General features: G+C 41.4%; 1 protein-coding gene across 1 annotated transcript in view; it reads right to left on the bottom strand.

The window, feature by feature from the left end:
- Window positions 1–21,009, bottom strand: part of LOC126273901 (eIF-2-alpha kinase activator GCN1) — a 225,651-nt gene that overhangs the window by 126,185 nt on the left and 78,457 nt on the right. The window contains exons 12-14 of the mRNA XM_049977066.1: window positions 11,519–11,643; window positions 11,254–11,432; window positions 8,258–8,477 (exon numbers count right to left, since the gene is read on the bottom strand). Of these exons, the coding sequence (XP_049833023.1) occupies window positions 8,258–8,477; window positions 11,254–11,432; window positions 11,519–11,643 (524 nt within the window). The remainder of the gene's footprint in view (window positions 1–8,257; window positions 8,478–11,253; window positions 11,433–11,518; window positions 11,644–21,009) is intronic.

Raw genomic sequence — 21,009 nt, 5'->3', positions numbered from 1 at the left:
GAACCTGACCGGCATGGAGGCAAGGTCAAGGCCTCCATAACCAACTGAGGGTCTCAAAGTCCAGAGGAAAATACAAGAACTTATACCTGAGAGAATAAAAGATTTTCTCAAAGATGTGATGGTTGTCTGCTGACACCTGACTCAAAGAAGGTGGGAAGGCATACTTAATGCAAAGGACCAATAGGTGGGGGTAGTTCAGCAAAGTATGGATCACTGTGAGCAAAGGCCTGTAACTACAAGATGGGGGAAGGGGGGGGGGGGGGAGGAGGGGAGGGTTGGGGAGAGGGTTCATTGTGGGTCAACCTAGTACGGCCAATACAAAGATGGCAGAGGATGATGAATTCCCACCAGCAGAGGTAGAGGGAAGAATGCTACATGGTGGGAGTCTCCTTGATGGTGTGAAGTTTAGCAGACAAGGGGTGGCTTCCCTAGAGTCTGGCGAATAAAAAGTCTGAGGAGGGCCACAAAGACTCCACTCGTGGAGCGTGAGGAGGATGTAGTGGCGCCAGACTGCATCATAAGCCTTGTGAAAACAGGAGAAAACTGCAACAAGATGATGGCGTTGAGAAAAGGCCTGCTGAACTGCGGTTTCCAATTGAAGCAAATGATTGATTGGACGTCATCCCTCCAAAAGCTGCACTGATAAGGAGATAAACGGCACTGAGATTCAAGGACCCAACTTCCGATGAGCCAGCATCAGTTCTAGTAACTTGCAGGGGACACTGGTCAGACTGATGGGCTGGTAACTATTAAAAGATGACAGATCCTTGACAGGCTTAAGGACAGGAACCACAATACTGTGCCTCAACTGAGAGGGGAAAATGCCTTGGAGCCAAATATGATTAAACACCTGAAGGAAATACTGGCATTGTAGAGGATTTATGTGTTGAAACAATTATTTATGGGTGGAATATATGCCAGGAGCTGAATTTTGAGAAGAAGAAAGGGCCAGAATTAGCTCCCATTCAGTAAAAGGTTCTTTGCAGGATTAGGCATGGCAAAGAGTAAAACATGAGTGGGAAGCTTCAGTCAACTGTTTCTGGAGGAGGAAGGGAGGTGGATAAGAGGCTGACACCAATTCTGTTGCAAAATGGGTCATGGGGTGTTCCATATGAATGGATGGAGCTGAACAAAGGCCACCTGGAAGGGCAAGGCCCAGAATGGAAGACTGCCTCCAACAATCTTGCAGGGTGCGGAGTGTAGCCCACACCAGTGACAAAGGGACGGAAGAAACTAGAGAGGAGACAATGCATTCCCAACACACCCATTTGCTCTGTTTGATTAAGTAATGGACTTTGGCATGGATGTATTTAAGGATAATATGACCAGTGGATAACGGGTGCAGCTTAAGATGTTGCAAAGTGTGATGACAATCACAGAGAGCAGTGACAATGACCATGCTCCACTATGGAACTCGCCGCCGATGGCGAACAGGGTCCATCAAGAAGGGAACAGCAATACTGGCTACACGGACAGATCACAGATAACTTCATCAATAGAACCTCACAAAAAAGGTGGAAACATGACCTGGGAGATATACATAGGCCAATCAGCATGATGGAAAGCCCAGCAGGGTAACCTGGACTGTGGGAGACAGGAATGGAAAGAGAGAATCAACAGGAAGTGGTCATTATCACAGAGGTCATCATATGGCAATCAGTGTAAGAATGGAAGAAAGGGAGAGGAAGAGAGTAAAAGATCAATGGCAGAAAAAGTGCCATATGCGGCACTAAAATGAGTAAGGGAACCGGCACTAAAATGGCACAAGTTGTGGTCCATAAAAAATTGGTCAACGAAAGATGAAGAAGCTCCCCGCACAAAGGGTGATGGGCATTAAAATCTCCACAAAGAAGGAAGGGAGGAGTTGCTGAATGAGGGCAATTAGGGCATCATATATAGCTGGCCTGTCAGGAGGGAGATACGGATCACAAACTACAATGGCAGAGTGCAAGTGGACTCTAACAGCAACTGCTTGAAATAGCGTACAAAGTGGGATCCATGTACTAACAATATCCGTATGGACCAATGTGCAGATGCCACTGGAAGCTGTCAAAGCGCCAACTTAGTTTCGACAGAACCCTTGAAGTGTCAGTGAGTGCCCATCAGTAAAATGAAATTTCTGGTCAACGACACTAGCTGCCGAGTAACAGACAATAAAGGGATTGCAACTCTGGGAAGCGACAGTAGTATCCATTACAGTTCATTGAATAATCACAGAGCGGGTATCCAAATGGGAGGCGAGAAGGCTGGAGCCAATCTCACCGCTGGGTCACCATCTATCATCAATGACAAAAGGATGACATCCATTCATGTCAGACTCAGGTAGAGAGTGGCGAGATGGCATCTCAGGTGGGGAAGGGGGGGGGGGGGGGGGAGAGGAGGAGTGAGGGCATGTCCTGGGACTACTACTCCTTCTCCTTCTCCTTCTTCTTCTTCTTCTTCTTCATAGGTTGATAAGTGCATGACCAGAGGGAGAGCAAGCTTCTGCAAAATCTGCAACAAAAAGAGAGGGGCGACCTTGGGGCACAGGCTGTGTGTCCCATGCCTGAGTAGTTGTTGCAGGCCTCCGGACTGAGAGATGCTGGATGCAGGATCTTGAGAGGGAACTCCATCACAGGCAGGCACTGAAGAAGTGGGGCACTTCTTGCCTACACAGAGGGAGTGGCAAATGGACAGGAGTGTGTGGGAACCACACGGGGTAGGGAGAGGAGGGGGTCAGGACTGGGGTAAGGAAGAAGGGGGGAAGGGGAATGGACCTAACACAGGCAAAAGTATAAGTGATCAACACAGGATGAAGTCGGTCAAATTTCTGATGAGCCTCTGTGTAAGATAAATGATCCAGGGACTTTAAACTATTGCATCTTCCTTTCTTTCTTATGAGCCAGGCAATCTAGCGTGCATGAAGAGTGATGGTCAGGACTATTTATACACAGGAGTGGCAGAACACAGGAGCTCAGCTCCCCTCATGGAGTGAGTATCCAGTCGCCACACAGAGTCCACCATACATCAGGAAGACACGTGACCAAAATGCAAGCACCGAAAGAACCTCATGGGTGGTGGGATGCAGGGTTTCATGCCACACCAATAACACACCATCCTGACATTCTTTAGGAGGGTATCTACCCTAAAAGCTAGAATAAATGTGTTGGTATCACTGAAGCTAAGACTTTTCTGCACATGCTGAAGAAAATTAACAGCCCATCATTCTAGATTGGCCTGGAGTTCCTCATCAGATTGAAAGATGAGGTCCCTCTGAAAAATGACTTCCTGGACTATATTCAAACACTGGTGAGATGTAATTGTCACCAGGACACTGCCAAGATGATCAAAAGTCTTAAGAGATGCAGACTGGGCAGCAGAAAAAAGTCTGACCAAACAGGGAACCCAACTGCTCCTTACTGAGAGCTTTGTCAAACTTGTCTTCGATATTTTCTGCAAAAAGTAACTGCTTTGTGGTGGTGAATGTGTCCCCAGCTGTCCTACTACAGACAGTGTTTCACCCCAAGCCAGCAAGGCTAACCCTCCTCCCAGGGTGTAGCCACAGGAGGGAAAGGGAAGGTCGTAAGGTCATAAGAAGCATGAGACGGCTGTAGGAAAATGGCTAGATTTTTGGAGCTCAATACACTTTATGCGCAAAGCATCTGCCCTGGTACCATCCACGCCAATCAGGGGCTCTCCCTATGGGCACCACCCAGCCACAGCAAGGGCCGTCTGGCACGGCTGCTGTTGCCAGTATGCCAGTACCTTCAATGCTCCAGAGTGACAAGCAACCACTCCTTGGCACACACGGAGAGGCAACAGCTCAGGTATCTGAAATGCGATCCCTGTGTTGTCGTAGCCTCAGTGAGATGGGTATATAACAGCCTCATCACACAGAGTGGCTACATGTGCTGACGACCTGGTGGGTCAGAGGGGGTGTTACAGAAGGGAAGGAAGAAGGGAAGGAAGGGGGGAGAGGAATCCACACCATCGGCATTACAATGGGAGTTCTTCCCCACATGGCTCACACAATGGAGAGAAAATTTAGAAGTGGATGTAAAACCCCTAAAGGGGGTCCAAATCGCCAAAAAAGAAGGTTGACAGAGTAAAGGTACGGGGATCAAAACAACAAGGAATACAGAAAACCAGGTGGATAGCCAGTTTAACCAGAGTAAGAATACCGAGAGAGAAGAAGGAGGGGGTAGAGGGGAAGGAACAAGAAGAGGCAGGGAGAGGCACAGTGAAGGAAATGCAATCCAGAAAGAAAGAGTTGGCTGCAATAGCTCACGACCCTGTGTGCGCTATGCATGAACTCATGACAGAACCTTGAGCCCCCTGGGAGGTCATAGCACTTGAGGCATGCATTTTAGAGTCAATGTTTAATAGAATTTTTTGCTTCCAATGATCACTGCTGTCATATCCCCGAGTACTGACCAATCCTCCTGAGACATCCTGTATCTGAGATACACATACATACACAGGTAAAGCTGCAGGTAAAAAGCTGGCCATATATAACAGTCATTTTTATAAGGCTATTTTGTCACACAGGAGTCATTGAAGATAAGGAATAGTCCAGTTCCAGGATAATGGACCAAATTTAACAAGCAATACCCTGATCTATGGAAAATCAGAGAAAATACAAAAGTGGATACTTGGTAATGAATCCTCATATAGTCCCGAACACGACAACTATGCCTCCTCCTTGCTCAACAAAACTGTCATAATACCCCTATTCCATTACAGTAACCCTCAGTTAAACACAAACAGTAGATGAGGATTGCTTCTTACAGATCTCCTATGGAAACTGAATGATTAATTTAGGGGACTGAAGACTTTTACAGTGATTTGTTTCTTTCTTTCTCTTCTTTAAATTTTTTTTTTTTTTTACCATGTGTGAGAAACTATGTTCTTTGGAGATGTCTACACTTGTACTATTGCCTTATCTTTATACTAGGACTGCTGATCTTTTTAAAAATATCAGCAATCACATATCGATCATTTTCAGTCCTCGATATATTGACAAAAAGTATTGGTATATTAATGAAAAAAATATAGACTACCAGCCTATAAAAATATTGGCTGCACACTGTAAATATACTGTCCATTTTAGAGCTGTCTATTTAAATATTGATTTATATTAAAAACAAAGATTCCATGACTTACCAAACGGGAAAGCACTGGCAGATAGGCACAATAAAAAACACACACACATGCAAAATTTCGAGCTTTCGCAACCAACGGTTGCTTCGTTAGGAAAGAGGGAAGTAGTGGGAAAGATGAAAGGATGTGGGTTTTAAGGGAGAGGGTAAGGAGTCATTCCAATCCCGGGAGCGGAAAGACTTACCTTAGGGGGGAAAAAAAGGACAGGTATACACTTGGAAACAGACAGTGTTTGTTGGTAATGAGGATCACCCTGTGGCTAAATATGCCTTGGTGCACGGCCAGCACAGCTTGGCACAGTGTTACACTGTCCGGGTTATCTGGATACTTCCCACTAACACCAACCTATCCGAACTCTGGAGATGGGAACTTGCCCTTCAATATATCCTTTCCTCCCGTTATCCACCAGGCCTCAATCTCCACTAATTTCAAGTTGCCGCCACCCATACCTCACCTGTCATTCAACAACATCTTTGCCTCTGCACGTCCGCCTCGACTGACATCTCTGCCGAAATTCTTTGCCTTTTAATATGTCTGCTTGTGTCTGTATATGTATGGATGGATATGTGTGTACGCACGCGCACACGCACACCATGTGGAATGTTTCTTTCTATTTTATAAATATTGATTTATTATTAAGTGGCAAAATAAAAGGTGCCCCATGCGTCTGTTGTTTGATTTTGTCATGTATTAGATTTGCCCAGAACACTTTATACTGTTTTTTTCATTTCTGCAAACGCCAGAACCTAGCAGTTGTAGTGTCAAAATTGCTTGGTGAAGTTAAACGTTGCAGTTTCTGTTAGTAGTGTTGAGTGCCAATTACATCAGCATTTCCCCTAACACATCTCCGCCCACTGCAAAGACCAACCAGTCTTGTCATTTCGATTTTTGTTCACGATTTTCAGCAACTGTTTTTTGAAAAATGCAGATGTACAGAAATAGCACACTAGTTGTGTTAGAAACTGTTTTTTCATGCAACTGGTGTGCTATTTATTCACATAGGAAATCTTATTATTCAATTCACACTGGCAACCCTCAGTGCAATCAGATTTGTTTGTGCCACCTATATTTGCTTCACACAGTCAAAGACAAAGATTGGACATTATGAAAGTTCAAAAAGTAGTAAGACTCCCTCACAGTAAAAGTAAAATTATCTTGTTCTGCAATTTCAAAAATAAATAAATAAATAAATAAATAAAATAGTTTCAAATATTTATCAAAAATTACAAAATATATTTACATAAATAAAAACATTGGCACTCGAAATCACCATTTCGATGTCGATATATTAGGGCAAAAATATCGGCGGTATATATCAATATTTTTTGGAAGAAAATATCAATATTTTATCAGCAGCCTCCTTTATACAGCAACACTTTTCATTCCACGTCAGTGCAGCTTTCTGCCTGTGATGAGTTGAGGTTGTGGAAGGCATTCCTTGCTCTAGTTTTGTACAAGTATTCTGAGAAAATGAGATCCTGTATTTCATCAGAGACAACTGCCTGCTATGTTCAGTCAACTTCCAGTGTATTTTCTGTCACTGACTTGCTTCACTGTCTGTTCCTGTTCAACAGCAATCAAACTCTTAACTGGAAATTTATCATTATAGTGATTCTCTTCAGAATTTACGCAAAACTGTAACCATTGTGCGCAATTTCACTTCTCCTGTGTTTTAGCTGACTGATTTCATCTCTGCAGAATTTACTTGTGTTGTAAATATTCAAAGCGTCTGAAAACACTTCACATCAGTTGAAATGTCAAGTAATAAACACCTGAGAAGCTTGTAGGTCTTTATAGGTCTCAGTGACCAATCACACAGTGGGTGATGCAACTCACGGAGTACAATGTAGATTTGTTGGTAGCTCGATATTAAATGGAATGCATTACGGATTAACCTGAAACCACTTACTGGAACTTATTACCCATCACACTATGCTTACCTTAGGAAAACACCCATCACTACACTCTGATAGGAGATTTAAAGAGGGATTGCCTCAGAGGGTTTTTGAGGGTCCATATTAGAATTTTATGTCACATATCCTTAATTTGCACTTAATTAAGCACCTAATTTTTGTCACAACACTACAAATTCTCAACCAGCTCATAGGCAGAATGCAGCCGGATATTAATCATGAGGTAGCTGCCAATGTGGAGAGAATAAATCAGGCTAATCAGGCAGACCATCTATTATATGGGTACTTCCAACAGCCCCATGGTTGAGGTCCAGAAGAAGTTTTATCAGGATAACTTCAGTGTTGCAAACAGCAGCAGTTATAGCAAGGAAACAACTATGTATTTCTTGACTTGAGAATAATTCAGCCTGGTCATCAAACACAATCACATGGGTATGAACAGAACTGGATCATGTGGAGGTCACTCAACCACCTTCAACTTGGGGATGGAAGATCCACGAGTAACTTCCAGAAATTACACCTCCCTCTGGATACCACCAATTGTGATTGTAGAGAACAACACACCACTGAAACACATACTGGCCTCTCATCGATGTCCTGCACTTCACACAGAAGATATTCTGCTCGTGACTCTGAGCACAATAGATATTGCAAAATTTTGGCCAACAGTAGTGTAACTTAATAATTCTTTATCTTGTTTGTTTCTAGTGGTAATTACCACATATTTGCTTCTGACTGAATTAAAAGACGATGGCCAAAAGCAAACAATAGGTCTCAATCTGAAACATAGGTGATTAGTTAATTGTCTACTAATGGAAATTATATGTAGTATACACAGCAGTGAAAAAGCACAAGGAAATTTACAAAAATCGATTCCTGAGGGTGAAGAGTGCAGTCAGAACACAGGAATAGACTGACACTGAGAGGAGGCGAAAAAAATTAAAAGTATGTCAAACCAAACTAACAGAATGCTGAAGACAACTGAAATGAAAATTATGATCATTAGAGTTGTGCCATTTAATAATAATCTGAATGACACTGTATGCCAATAGTAGCATCATGGGTATGTTAAAATGTTTATGAAAAACTTTTATACATGGGTGACGCTTTTATAAAAAAAATTACGCTAGTGATCTTAACTTAAAAGGAAGCTAACAATTGGGATTAACTATCACTAAAACTCGTGTAAATTGTCATGTACATACTTCAGTCAGTCTTGCCCTTATAGCACTTTCTTTTTCCAACTGAAGCCTTAAAATTTCCTTCTGTTTTGGAGTTAGTTCTGGTTCTTTCAGTTTTCCTTCTCTCCTTTTCTTTTCCTCTAGTTCACGTCGCAACTGCAGCTCTTCTAACTGTTCCTTATATGAATAAGCCTTGCTTTCTCTCTTCATATTCTTTATATTTAAATCGTCATCTGCATCTTTTCTGCAACAGTATAACAAATCACACGTAGTTGATAAATTCAATTCTTCCATTTTTGATGGAGAATGTCATTCTAAAGACAGAAAACTTCCAACAGAGACACAAAAGTTTCAAGGACATTTCATTTCAGGTACTCTAGAGCCCCTGAGGTGCAGAAAATGGTTAGTGGTGTACATTAAGTCTCTATAATTGAACATAAGGTATTACTGCTGAACTTGGGTCAATAAAGATACAGACACTGCTTTGTGTGTCAAACCAATGAATGAATGAATGAATGAATGAATGAATGAATGAGTGAATGAATGAGTGAGTGAGTGAGTGAATGAATGGACTCAGACTGGAGGTAACCACTTCTCTAATGCAATTAACTCCTACATTTTCTATTAGTCCCTCTTTAATTGTCCAATAATATCTTTCTGCTTTCTACCCTGTGTGCCACAAATGTTCTCGCCATATTTCTACTTTTCTTATATATAATGTCTTATGAGTTTTAGGTCCCTAGTAAATGACTTATATCAAAAAAGGGACACGAATACATTCTGAAAGAACTTTAAGGGAGGTTCATCTTTTTTTTACTGCACACAAGATTAATAAGTATACAAAACAACAACTGTGAGAATATTTCATTTGATATGTGGAGAGAATCTCACCAATGAGGCAATATTTTAACGTAAAAAAGGGTCAAGCCATCTATCTACATCTACATCTACATCCACACTCCGAAAGCCACCTGACGGTGTGTGGCGAAGGGTACCCTGAGTGCCTCTATCGGTTTTCCCTTCTATTCCAGTCTCGTATTGCTCGTGGAAAGAAGGATTGTCTGTATGATTCTGTGTGGGCTCTAATCTCTCTGATTTTATCCTCATGGTCTCTTCGCGAGATATACGTAGGAGGGAGCAATATACTGCTCGACTCTTCGGTGAAGGTGTGTTCTCGAAACTTTAACAAAAGCCCGTACCGAGATACTGAGCGTCTCTCCTGCAGAGTCTTCCACTGGAGTTTATCTATCATCTCCGTAACGCTTTCGCGATTACTAAATGATCCTGTAACAAAGCGCGCTGCACTCCTAATGCGTACTCCCAGATAATTTATGGAATTAACTGCTTCCAGTTGCTGATCTGCGATTTTGTAGCTAAATGATAAGGGATCTATCTTTCTATGTATTCGTAGCACATTACACTTGTCTACATTGAGATCCAATTGCCATTCCCTGCAGATCCTCCTGCATTTCAGTACAATTTTCTATTGTTACAACCTCTTGATACACCACAGCAAAAAATGGCTCCGAGCACTATGGGACTCAACTGCTGTGGTCATCAGTCCCCTAGAACTTAGAACTACTTAAACCTAACTAACCTAAGGACATCACACACATTCATGCCCGAGGCAGGATTCGAACCTGCGACTGTAGCAGTCGCACGGTTCTGGACTCAGCGCCTAGAACCGCTAGACCACCGCGGCCGGCTACACCACAGCATCATCCGCAAAAAGCCTCAGTGAACTTCCGATGTCATCCACCAGGTCATTTATGTATATTGTGAATAGCAACGGTCCTATGACACTCCCCTGCGGCACACCTGAAATCACTCTTACTTCGGAAGACTTCTCTCCATTGAGAATGACATGCTGCGTTCTGTTATCTAGGATCTCCTCAATGCAATCACACAATTGGTCTGATAGTCCATATGCTCTTACTTTGTTCATTAAACGACTGTGGGGAACTGTATCGAACGCCTTGCGGAAGTTGAGAAACATGGCATCTACCTGTGAACCTGTGTCTATGGCCCTCTGAGTCTCGTGGACAAATAGCGAATAATGAGAAAAGAAATGCTGCTTCCATTTTACTAAATGAATCTTTTCACAACCCAACCAACAGCCACAGGACAAATACTGCCACAAGACAGTAGTGCTGTCCCCCCCCTCAGTAAATGATCATCATTAATACTATCACACCCACCCATAACTAAGAATCAAGCTTTTATCATCTGTTACAATATTCACACAAAAAAATTAGCAACTAGCTTAAGAATACACAATACCACATAAAGATTTCTATATTTGTGTAATTTTTTGTTATGCTATACATGGTACCCCAGGAAGAATGGACAACATTCAGGGATATAACAGAAATTGTCATTCAAAGAAAAAAAAAAGTCTAGTAAACGGACCCCAAAATGCACCTACAGTGTGCATTTTGGGGTCCGTTTACTGGACTTTGAGCACTTCATCTTCAATACTGTGACAAAAATATGTTCTAATGAAAGGTGTTTGCTTTCCATATTTTGGGAGGAGGTAATGTGCACCAAACAATAAAACGCTGTCTATTGACCATGGGCTCTAAAACATGTACGTTAAGAACTACGAATACTTGTTTAGTAGAAGATATGTGTTTCAAAGCTCATAGCCTAAAGATACACACTTTACAGCCAATGTTTATCAGACATTATTTCTTATTTTGGTGCATACTGCCACTTCTCAAAATATGGGAAGCAAAGTGCTTACAGTAGGAGAGATTTGTTTCACAGTATCTAAGATGATGGCATGCTCATACATAGTTCATAAGGTATGCCTTTAGAGCCCATGTATACCAGGCTTTGTGGTTTGAAAGATTGATCCTATTATATCTGTGAATATTGACCATTCCTCCTGGGACAGACTGTATATTAGCATTATTACTTAAAATGTTCTGTTATTATAAGTCAATTTAATAATGTTTTGATTGTGAGGCCTTATGAAAAAAAAATTAAATAAATACACAAAAATTGTAATCTGCACTCACCCAGCAATAACACTTTTATCATAGAGCTCTCCTTCTGGTGTCAGATAGGTGAAATATTCATCTTTTGTTACATGCAAGATGTCAGATGAATTGAGATATTCACTAGAAAATTCTATTACAGAAGGTACCATTTCTGCTGGACTCAATCTTGTTATTGTTCTTAGACAATTTTCAAGACTCTGTAAAAATAATAAACATAATTAAAAATCAGAGACAAACTGTGAACAAATTTAACACTTGACACCCAATATAGAACCATACTCACAGGAGATGCAGTATAATCTTGTATCAATAACCTTCTTAATTTATTTTTGTTAAGTAATATAAACTCCTTTGGATCCTGTTTCAAATATTTCAATATCTTCAACCACAACTCTGGTGAATGTGGAACTGTAAACAACACACACTTTTCAGTTTTATTGGAACAGGGAATGCAAGTACACTGTGGAAGGTGGACAATTAAAAACAGTTTTTTCAATTTGAGAGGCTACATTACTCAAACCTATGTGGTAGCCTTTACAGTACTTAGCATGAATACCTACAAGCAACAGAAGCTACTGCCTAACAACCTGTCTATTGATGAATGACAAGTAACGTGAAACAAGATATGAAATTGCTGAGTAATAAAATCTACTTGAGACAGACATTTCAAATAGATATACTGACAAGTCAAATTTGCAACATACGATTCACCACCTTGATACACAAAAATAATGTCTATGCACACCCTGAACTGCTGGCATTCTACATCTTGTTTGTATCAAGTTGTCACCACAACAAAATCAATAACCAATCTTTGGCAGACTATAATGTGCAGTGACTGAAAACATCAAATTAGTGTAAGTTCATACCATGAGTTTCAGGCATAATTCATTAATCCCAAATACTGTTACAATGTTATGTAAACTGGCACTGCTTAAAATTTCTGTTCCAAAGTTTTAGCATTGGTATATTGGGTTAGCATTTTGTTAATCACAATTGTAAAGTACGTGAAGATGTAATTTCACTGAAAATACAAGTCAGAAAAATATTTAGACTATATTTTTATGCTGTTCATAATTATAACTATCCTTTTAAGTCTCTAGCATATTTTGTTAGTTAGCCATTTTCAATTGTTTATTTGCTTGTATTATCCTGTTTATATTTTAGAATATGTTTAGCATTTTTAAAGCAAAATTAGCTCCAAATTAAAACTACAGACTGACAGACTACAGACAGGTGGCAGCAAACACAACTTTAAGTCATTGGTGATTAAATAACAAATTCACCTATAACATCACTCAAGGGAGCCAGAAAAACATATTGAAATGGAAATCAACAATTTATGTTTCATTGCAGATCTTTTTCAGTCTGTACTGTCACCTTTTATCACTTAAGTTCTGCTCTAACATTCTTACTGAATTGTTGATTAATCCTGTTTCCTCCCAGTCTTTCTTCTGAAGCTCCACACTATTTTACAAAAGTACTAAATAAGTAAGTGTCAGGTCAATTAATGACTGATAAAAAAAATTCTACAGTAACATTGTCATCAATGAAAGTAGTTGAACAGTGTCATATGCAAAAAATGTCAAGTTTCAGTTTATCAAAAAACTGTAAATATTCTGTTGATGAAAAATTAGGGGGTGAAACATATGATGGTAGATCCTGACTGACAAAATACAGGAGGCACTGAACAGAGGTCAAGTACAGGGTCTGATAAAAAGACCTCCCGTATCTGATAGGTCACTGTGTGACTTGAGATGGGGATACTGATGTGCATGTAGGATCTCATTTCATCCAGCATAGTGCAGCAACTCGATGTGACATGAACTCAACTTGTCACTGAAGGAGCCCCTGCAGAAATACCACTGTCCATAATTGTGAAAGTGTTGCCAGTGCTGGATTTTGTGCACAAACTGACCTCTTGATTATGTCCTACAAATGTTCGATGGGATTCATGTCAGGTGATCTTGATGGCCAAATCATTCGCTCACTGCACGTAACCATTCCCAGTCACTAATGAGTTCAGTTGGACCAGAGGACCCAGCCCATTCCATGTCAACAAAGACCACACTATTATGGAGGCACCACCAGCTTGCACTGTGCCTTGCTGACAACTTGGGTCCATGGCTTACCAACTGAAATCGGGACTCATCTGATAATGCTACAGTTCTCCATCTCCAGTTTTGTGTGTGTGTGTGTGTGTGTGTGTGTGTGTGTGTGTGTGTGTGTGTGTGGGGTGTGTGTGTGTGTGTGTGTGTGGGGTGTGTGTGTGTGTGTGTGTGTGTGTGTGTGTGTGTGTGTGTGTTACTGGTGCTTGATGATGAGGTTATCAGCACCCATACACACACTAAAAGAAAAATGTGGATAAAATTACGAAAATGTTATCATGCAGTGATATATACTATATAATAACACCCATGAACTCACTCACTCACACACTATCTCACATGCCATGAACAATAGAGGAAGAGCAAATGATGTTATACCTGGGATTAAAACAGAAACAAAACAATAGAGTAGTTAAAAGAAAGGCACAGGGAAATTTGACTGGCTGACCACCACTTACAAAAAATGTGTGTGAGCCAGTCACCCTGTTAACATGTTAAAAACATCTCCCTAAAATTTTCAGGAACTTGCTGGACAAATCACAAAACTTTTTAGCTCCCACAACATTTACTTGAACATTACTTAAAACAGAGGGCAGATCTCTCAACAAATCACCCATTGCCCTCTGGTCAGAAAATAAGACACAAATCTAATAAAATGTGGTGTACAGTGATCTGTACGTCACAAGCCCCACACATTGGATGGCCCTCCCGTGGAGCAAGATGCCGTGTGTCGTGTGGCTGCAGCCTACCTAAAGACGAGCAAAGGAGTACCTTGTCCCACAGATGTGGCTGGAAGGAGGCACACCACAGCTGCATTGTGGGCTGTATTAGACAGAGCTTACTGTCTGTTACTTTCAGCCACTCATCCTCTCATCTATGCAAGACTCTGTATCTCAACAGTGAGACGATAGCCTGCAGGGGGAAGGAACACCAAACTAACTGAGCATCACACATGCCTCCTTTGCAGCTACATTTTCATCCTTTGCTGCTACATTTTCATTCTCCACAATAACCATGTACTCTGGCACTCAGCAAAAAATATCTCCTTCCCCAGCCATTGTAGTTGGAAGCAGGCATCCTGGATATTCTGGACTACTTTGTTTCTTGCATACAAGCATTGTAGAGAATGAAGTGTACTCAGAGAATCTGAACAGACAAGGAATTTAGTACTCAAATCAAGTTCACATATAATTCCACATCGAAGACAGTAAAGTCTTGAGGCAGTCAGACCTTGTAGACATGAGTACGGGACACAACAGAGCAACCAACAAAGTCCCCCTGTTTCAATCCATTCATAATAACAGGTGTAAAGATGTGGTGCTGAGTTAAAATGTCCTTAAGTAATGTATTAAACACATATGTGGGAGTGCAGCCTCTCCTTTACTGTACTAAATCTGAAATTACTCTGGGCCTCTACAGTAACCAGTGTGGCAGACAGTTAAAACCCTGGATTTGGCATTTTACTCACTCCACATCAAGTGACTCCAGCACATGCCCTACCGCAGATCCAAAATAGCCTCATTGCTCATGTACAAAAGGCATCCCAGAGGTGGAAGAGCAACACTATGGTATGTAGGTGAACTGCATATGGTGCTGGTCCTATAAGCACCTGTGGCCAGCCTAATCACCTCATAGTGGAAAGGGTCAATGATATGCAGATAAGCAGGCCTCGTGAATCCATACACTGTGCACCCATAGTTTAACAGCAAACTCACAAAAGCTAAGGAAAACAGGAGCAGACGCACCCTAAGACCTGTGGCTAAGGAAATTGTCATATTAAGTGCCTTCAGTGATCCGGCTTTCGGGTCTCACATGTGCTGAAAACATGACAATTTGGAGTAAAAAACGAGGCCCATAAATCTCACTGAGTCTTTAAAACATAGATCAGTGTCTCCCATATGCAAGGCAGGTAAATTAAATATATAATGAGGATGATTAAAATGTGCACACACACACACACACACACACACACACACACACACACACACACACACACCTGCAGAAAGAAAACTAAAAAACCATCTTTGCAGGCCACTCATCTAATCTCTACACTTTTTAGTTTCCAATGACAAGTCATTGTTGCAACACTGGAGAAGGAACGGAAAACAGCAAAATCTTCCACAAATAAGAAGTATTGTACAGGAACTGTTTATGGCTACACCAAGAGGATAACACCTAAAACATTGCCCTGAGGGACACCACTCTCCTGCTTAAAATGATCAAGACAGGGCCTAAAAACAGCTTGATACAGGAAAGAGCACATGAAGATGAGAAGATGGCTCAAATGCCCACTGATGAAATAGTGTTGTATGCCTTGCTTATATCAAAGAAAATACCAAGACCATGATATTTACACAGAAAAGCCTGCTGAACAGCCACCTCTAGCAGGATCACATTGTTGACAGTGGACCCAAATCTCCAGAGGAGGAGGAGATTCGTGGTTAACACCCTGTCAACAATGAGGTCATTAGAGATGGAGCACAAGCTCAGATTGGGGAAGGAGAGAGAAGAAAAGTGGCTGTGTCCTTTTGAAGGAACAATCCCAGCACTTGCCTTAAGCGATTTAAGGAAATCACAGAGAATCTAAATAAAGATGGCTGGATGCTGGTTTGAACCACTGTCCTCTTGAATGTGAGTCCAGTGTGCTAACAACTAAGCTACCCCACTCAATCCGAAATCTCCAAAATCCACACAGATTGGCTAAGGCGTTACCTGGTCTCTAACAGCCAGACCATATGACTGTTAACCATTCACTCAATGGTCTTTCCAACACAGCCCACTAAGAAAATACTTCTGTAACTACTGGGACATGTGCGGTCCTTTCCTGGTTTCATCAGGAGAGGGATCAAAACTATCTCTCTCCAATAATTGAGAAAGTGACCAATCTGCCTTATAAAATTAAAACCTTCAAGGACGATTTCTTTTGACACTGAGGGCAAATGTCTAATTATGCAGTACTGGATTTGGTCACGACTGGGTGCAGTATTAGGAGTCTCAGACAGTGCCAATTCCATCTCCTACGTAGAGAAAGGAGAGCTTTTAGGACTCAGAATTGTGGAATCTGAAGTAAAACTTGCCCCACTCTACAGTCGCACGGTAGCGGCGAAACACTGGATTCTGGTCGGCATTGGCAGCAGTCTATGCAAAATGCTCTTCTATCATTTGAGCGATGTCTCCAGGTGTTGTTGGAAGACACCTGTTTCAGTACGGCAGTAAATAGTAAAAACTGTTTACCAGAAATCCTTCTGATGGCTCCCCATTCTTTTGTGGAACAAGTGAAACAGTTGGTGTTAATTATGTGTTGAGCTTTGGCTCTGCAACAGGAAATGGGTCACTGGAATAAAGGCCATCAGTTGCTTCCCACAGGGCTAAGTATGGAAGGGCAGGAGGGAAGAAAGAAAAGTCAATGGCTGAGCTTTATCCAGGAGCAGCCGAGAAATGAGTGGAACTGCCCATATTGAGAATGCAGACATCACGAGGTTCTCCAAGACTTGACCCCTATGGCACGTGTATCTCAAGCACCAGAATACATTATGGGCACCGAGCTCTCCCAGTAGGAGAAATGGTCGAGGGGGTTATTCTGTAAGATCCGTTAGAACCTCAGAGCCTATCGCATCATGTGGAGGTAAGTACAGTTCAGGCAAAGGAAACAGGCCTTAACTTGCTCAGGAAGTTTCGTGCTGCTGAAAGTCAGTATAAAAAAGTTTGATTTCACTAGAGCGCCAATTGCCATTTTCATTATGTTTTGCACCTCAACAATGCCTTCCTGGGACCACTCAGCTTTCAATTCTTCCTGGGAATGTCACATAGATCCTTGCAAGTTACAACACTTTTGCTGTAGTTCAAGGTGCCGTGCAGTTCACTTTCTACTGCATACTCCTCAAGGCACTCAGCTTTTTGGATTTCTTCACTCAGGTATTTCTACCAAAAGGGGACCGTTTTGTAAGCGTCTGACAGATTTCTGAGTTGCAATCATGACCTCTAATCCTTTTTAGACAAGGTGTACAACTTTGCTTCCGCCGTTTGCCCACAGGTGGCGACAACAACAAGAAGCAATCAAAAGAAACAGATCACAAACATCAGGCAGTTAGCTTGGACCTCGATCAACATAACATCATTCAAACATTAGTGATTTGTGTCTGCATCATAAAGTTGTTCTCAATTGAAAATGTCAGTTTACAAGCCTAATTCTCATCATTTGCAGGAGATGTTACTGTTTTGTGTCAATATGAAGACAACAGTGGCTGAGTCTCATTGCATGCTCTCAAGTACATACGGTAAGGATGCTATTAGTGAAAGAACATGTTGCGAGTGGGTTCAACACTTCAACAACGGTGATTTTAACGTCACAGACAGACATAGTGGAAGAGAGTATGTTTTTGAAGATGCAGAATTGGAGACATTGTTGAGTGAAGACTTGGGTCAAACCCAAGAAGATTTGGCACAACTAGTGGGAATGACACAGCAAGCCATTTCAAATTGTCTCAAGGCTATGGGCATGATTCAGAAAGAAGGAACTTGGGTCCTATGTGAGCTGAAACCGAGAGATCTTCATGGCGTTTGTGTGTTTGTGAACAATTGCTTCAATGGCAAGCAGTGGAAGGGATTTCTGCATTGCATTGCATTGCATTGCAATGCAAAAAATCATGGGGACATCCCAGCCATGCTTCCACTTCGACGGCCAAACCGAATATTCACAGCTCCAAGATCATGCTCTGCGTTTGGTAGGACCAGCTCGGTGCCATGTACCATGAGGTGTTAAAACCAAGTGAAACAATCACAAGTACTCACTAATGAACACAATTAATGTGTTTGAGCAGAGCATTAAAAGACAAACATCCACAATACAGTGAGAGGCACGATAAAGTGATTTTGCAGCATGACAACGCTCAGTCCCACATTGCAAAAGAGGTCACAACATACTTGGAAACATTAAAATGGGAAGTCCTACCCTACCCGCCATATTCTCCAGGCATTGCTCCCTCTGACTGTCACCTGTTTAGATCAATGGCGCATGGCCTGGCTGACCAACACTTCCGATCTCATGAAGAAGTCACAAATTGGATCGATTTGTGGATCAATTCAAAATATGAACACTTTTTTCAACGCAGGATTTGTACACTGCCCGAAAGATGGGAGAAAGTAGTGACCAACTGAGGAAAATACTTTGAATGCTGTATGTGTAACCGATTTGTTTCATTAAAGCCTCAAATGTTGGGGAAAAACTGGCAGAAGCAAAGTTGTACACCCTGTATATAGAAAAGTGAAACTTTCTCAAAGCTGTCCTCTTTCCATTTAACTATAAGAAGCACATTCTGGCCACCAGCATGTGTTCTATAACCAGAGACTGTAAGACTGTGTAATCCCCAAGTCTGAAGGTCAGGCAACACAAGCCCTCTTGTTTGATTGGTTGCTGGTATCTACCAGTGACCCACTATTCACACTGGAAAGAGGAGGAGTGAATTTTGAGGGTGTCATCTCGGTCTCACGAGTAGCTAGGGAAATAAAAGTCCATCTAGCCCCACGTAGCTAGGTAAGTCTTATACAACTGAGGATAGGCTGTTTCTACAAATGTTTCCTGCTAATGACTTTTTCACATACATATTATCAGTGTGCAGCACAGAGGTTGTTTATAGAGGTTTCTACCATCCTTGCTATCGGGTGGTCAAGCCAAGATACCCTGGCCTTCTGACACACAATGTTCCACTGCTGTGCTGTACATTTGTCACTGAAGCATCCCTAGAGCTTGCGGTGACAGGGGACTGGCAGTACTTACCAGTCCCCAACTCAGGAATCCTGGGATCGCCAAGCCTGTACCCAGTGCACTAGTGCTTAGTCCCTGTTATTCCCGTCATCTAGGGTCCAATTGATATGGTCAACAGCCTAACAGAGGCACTGCTGGCAATGTCGTGCTGTTAGTAATGGCACTCACATCGTCTGGCTGTTGCTACAACCCATTTATGCCAAATTTCATTGCACTGTCTTTCTGTAGTAGTTATTTCACGCAGTGTTGCTTGTCTCTTAGCACAGACACCCTACTTTCGGTCATTAAGTGTTGGCTGTCGGCCACTGCATTGTCAATGGTGAGAGGTAATGCCTGAAATTTTCACACTTTTTTACACTGTGGATCTTGGAATATTGAATTCCCTAACAATTTCCAAACTGAAATGTCATATACATTTAGCTCCAACTACCATTCTGTGTTCTAAATCTGCTAGTTCCTGTCATGCTCCCATAATCATGTCACAAACCTTTTCACATGGATCACCTGAATAAAAATGACAGCTCCGTCAATGCAATGTCATTTTACACCTTGTATATGCGATACTACCGCCATCTGTTTATGTGCATTTTGCTATCTCATGACTTTCATCAACTCAGTGTATATTTGTAACGGTGGTTCTATGATTACTACCCAGTGCATATGTCACATTCAGTTCAAACTTTGCTGACATGATTCTGTTCATGACAGAAAAACTATATGCCTTTTGGTATCAAACTTTAGAGCATTAGGTTCTACACCGATAAGAAAATCTACTATCTGATCTTGGACTGTAACAAAACCAATCAATGTGGCATGTCTGAGAGCATCTGTCCAGCAATCTCCAAGTATTCAACAGTTAAACATGCAGCTGCCTTGGGATTGTCTGAAAGGAGTGTAAGAAGAATCCTTGTTTTAATAGTTGCCACCCCAATTTGTGTATATATCCATGGCACTTTCTCCCCTATTTCACAATAATGCAAAACAAGCTGCCCTTCTTCGAACTTTCTTGACGTCATCCGTCAATCCTATCTGACGTGGATCCCACACCATGCAACAATAGTCCAGGGGAGGATGGACAATCAGAGTGTAGGCAGTCTCTTTAGTATGCCTTTTGCATTTTCTAGGTGTTCTGCCAATAAATTGCGCTCTTTGGTTCACATTTTCCACAAAATGATCTATGTGATTGTTCCAAGTTTAGTTATTCATAACTGTAATACCTAAGTATCTAGTTGAATTCACAGTCTTTAGATTTGTGAAATTTATCATGTAACAAATTCAGTGGATTCCTTTTCATAGTCATGTGGATGATTTCACACTTTTCATTATTTAGAGGCAATTGGCACTTTTCGTGCCATACAGATATCTTGTCTAAATCATTTTGCAATTGGTTTTCATCACCTGAGACGCTACAAGATGATTAATGAGAGCATCACTTGCAAATAATCTAAGGGGGTTGCTCAGATTGTCTCCTAAATTATTTATGAAGACCAGGAACAGCAGGGGGCCTATAACACTTTCTTGGGGAATGCTAAACATTATTTCTGTTTTACTTGATGACTCTCCTCCAGCTACTATGTACTATGACATTTCCGACAGGAAATCACAAATCCAGTCACACAACTGAGGCAATATTCCATAGGCACATAAACTGATTACAAGTTGCTCGCAAGGAATGGTATCAAGAGCCTTCTAGGAATCTATAAATATGGTATTGATTTGACATCCCCTAAAGGTAGCACTCACTATTTGATGAGAATAAAGAACTACTTGTGCTTCTTAAGAACAATATTTTTTGAATCCAACCATATAATTTATTTGGTATATATCCCTCAATTACCGTTGATATTATTTCTTTCAATCTGAACCCCTGTCTGGTCTACACTTAAATAGTCAGATTGGAAG

The sequence above is a fragment of the Schistocerca gregaria genome, chromosome 1, assembly GCF_023897955.1.
Source record: "Schistocerca gregaria isolate iqSchGreg1 chromosome 1, iqSchGreg1.2, whole genome shotgun sequence".
Classification (NCBI taxonomy): Eukaryota; Metazoa; Arthropoda; class Insecta; order Orthoptera; family Acrididae; genus Schistocerca; species Schistocerca gregaria.
Note: the sequence above shows the minus strand (reverse complement) of the source record. Positions and strands in the feature narration are given on the sequence as shown.